The sequence below is a fragment of the Gavialis gangeticus genome, unplaced genomic scaffold, assembly GCF_001723915.1.
Source record: "Gavialis gangeticus isolate Ggan-Ray unplaced genomic scaffold, GavGan_comp1, whole genome shotgun sequence".
NCBI classification, from domain to species: Eukaryota; Metazoa; Chordata; order Crocodylia; family Gavialidae; genus Gavialis; species Gavialis gangeticus.
In genome coordinates, this window is record NW_017728960.1 from 3,568,579 (window position 1) to 3,571,476 (window position 2,898).

The following is a 2,898-nucleotide window of genomic DNA, read 5'->3' on the forward strand; positions in this document are numbered from 1 at the left end:
AGTTGGGTGGAGTGGGGAAGGTGCCGCGGTGGCCAGCTGGCCCTAAAAGAGAAATGAGGGATCCAGCTGCAGCAGAGGCCTTGAAGCTCAGCCACTGGGCGCAGATGGGGCCTTGTGATGAGAAGCTCCTGCGCCTCAGGCCTGTCCTGCTGAGCCCCACGACATCTCCGGGGCTGCAGCCCCCATGTGCATCACTCAGGCTTCAGAGGGCACCATTCTGCCCCAGAGGATTATGGGAGAACTTGTCCATCCCAAGCACTGCACAAGGACTTGTGGGAAGGCATCGGAGGACTGCTGGCACTGGCCTGTGTCTGCCCAGTTGGCAGCCCAGGGTCCTTGCCCCTCCAGCCAGGTCCAAAAGCTCCACTGAGCTGAGGCTGTGGCAGATGGTCATGTCCACCGGCATCGTCTCACAAGGCACACACAGGGCCCTGCACTCAGGCAGGCCGCAGGCTCTTGTCTGGGGCTTGGGTCTCCTCCATGGCTCCTTTGACAACTGCTGGTTCCCACCCCCCAGCCTCTCTGCTCTCCCTGGGCTCCAGCCAGGCCCTTACTGCAAAACAGCCTCCGCACCCCTGACAGCACGGTGCGCAGCCAGCCTCAGCACCTGGGAGCTGAAACCCCAGAAGCAAAGGACACAGCCACGGGATAAAGACCTGCCTCCCTGCACTGCTGACTGCCAAGACCCACTGCCACACAACTCCACAGCTCAGCAGGGCTCAACAGGGCAGCCAGTCTCAAGCCAGCCTTGCCCGGGGTGACAGCTCCTTCCTCAGAGCCAAACCACCCTGGGGCTGCAAACCCCCAGCCTGCGCAGCCCCGTGTGACCCCTTGCTCAATGCCATGGAGCCAGACAGGGCAGGGGAGCACCGCCTCCCCTCCACTTCCCACGCAGCAGCCTGGACCTACTCGACACCAGGGAGCCAGACAGGGCAGGTGGGCACTGTCCTCCCGTCTTTCAGCCCGCCCCACCCCCAGCAGAGCAGCCTGGACCTACCTGCACCTCGCGCGTGTGGTAGGCGATGATCAGGCCCAGCAAGATGATGGTGGAGAGGCTGATAAGGCATTTCAAAGCCAGAGAAAACATGGAGTCCTGCAGACCAAGAGACAGGAGTCAGGTGGGTGGGGAAGCCTCTTGGAAAAAAAAATCAACCCAGCCCCCAATTCACTGGTGGGCAAAGCACACAGGCTCAGCATCCATAGCTCCACTCCCTCCTGCCCCAAGCCAGGGGCCAGACAACATCCAGCATGCGGGGCGGGGGGGAACCAAGCAGGAGACTGCTGCCCCCACCCAGCCCTGGCTGCCACCAATCCACTCCCTTGGACACGGGTGTATGGCATCTCCCCTGATGCACAGGGTGAGCATGGGGTTGGGTGCGGAGGCACAAGCTTCTCCTTATCACATGCACTTTACCCTGGGGTGCGGGGTGGGCAGGGTGGGGGAACTACACCAAGGGAGCAGCCAGAGGACATGCCTGGGGCCCTGCAGGCCTCTGCTTTGATCCCCTCCCACCCCCCATGCAGAGGGAAAGCCCTCACGAAAATGGGGTGGGGCTGGGGCCCGGCCAGGGCCAGGCCAAGTGGGCAGGGCCATGCTTTGTTGCTTGCTCCCATTTGGCACAGGCTGCTCAATTGTTCACACATAATAGCGGGTGTAGAGAGAGGGCTAGAGACCAGGCAGCCACTATTAATAGCCAGCCCCTGGGGTCCAGCTGGTGCCAAGCCTGCCCTGGCCCCCCTGCTGTACTTCCCTGCTTGGCACTTGCCTGTGCAGCTGGACACCAGTCCCTTGCCGGCCTACCCTGAGCACTCAGAGCTGGGGGGATAGGGACAGAGGCCTGGGCTGTGTAGCAGCAGGACGTCTGGGGTCTGTCCCCAGCAGAGAGGAAGCAGCGGAAGGCAGGGCTGGGGCACCCAGACCACGCTCCCAAGGGGGCTGCAGGTGGGGCTGCCAGGAGGAGGCTGCAGGAGCCCAGGAACAGCCAGGAGCCCACTGCAGGGAAAGGATGGGGACAGGGATGAAGGGGCCTAGGGACATGCAGAACTGGGGAGTGGTATTTTTAGCTGCGGGTGCCAGGCGCAGAACACCAGGATTAATTGTAATTAAACGTCACTCCTTCGACAGCTCCACCATCAATTATGGCCAATTCCAGTCCCCGTCTAGACAGCATTAACCCCTCACCTCCCCAGCTCCAATCAGCGCAGGGAGGGCTGCTGGATGCCCTCAGGCCCAGGGCAAAGCAGAGTAGACGAGCCCAGCCTTGGAGTCCTCCCCGGGGTCTGCTGGGCTGGGTGCTAGAAGCAGCCACCTGTCACCCTGCTTCCCTTCCAGGCCAGGAAAGGGTTAACTGGGTGCTGCTGCCTGGCTGGGGCAGGAAGCCCAGTGAGGAGAGGACCAGGCCCAAGGGAACAAACCCCAGCTGCACAAGCATCGCTTGGTCCAGACAACCACTCGTGGGTCCCGGACACAACCCCAGAAACATCTACTGCTTGAAGCCAGGACAGGCTTCCAGGGAAAGGCAGCCAAGGAGGGCCAGAGGAGCAAGACCCTCACTGCCTGGGGCAGGAGCTTCCCTGAGTGCCTGGAGCCTGCGTCCCTGCCTCCCGTCCACTCCTGTGGGCACAGCCATGCTCTCAGGGCTCCCCCAGTGCATGCTTGGGAGTTTTGGAGCTGCATCCATCACACCCCAGACTTGCTCTGAAGTCAAGCCAAACCAGCCCGGGACCCATTGACCCAGGGCAGGCACCTGGCTAGGCTGGGGAACCCTCCCACCCCTGCACACACCTGCCCACACATGACTTCAGCCCGGGCAGGCAGAGCTTCCCAGGCCCGGCTGGAACAGCCCAGAGGAGCAGAGCCAGAGCAGGAGCCAGCAACAGTCCTGTGCCCCTCCCCCC

At 62.6% G+C, this 2,898-nt stretch overlaps 1 protein-coding gene across 1 annotated transcript in view; it reads right to left on the reverse strand.

Annotated features, from left to right (window-relative positions):
• The window catches only part of KCNN3 (potassium calcium-activated channel subfamily N member 3), a 23,846-nt gene extending 22,687 nt beyond the window's left edge, over nt 1-1,159 (reverse strand). Inside the window, exon 1 of the mRNA XM_019526027.1 lies at nt 998-1,159. Coding sequence (XP_019381572.1) covers nt 998-1,087 — 90 coding nt within the window. The 5' untranslated portion in view covers nt 1,088-1,159. The remainder of the gene's footprint in view (nt 1-997) is intronic.
• Between the last annotated feature and the right edge of the window lie 1,739 nt (nt 1,160-2,898).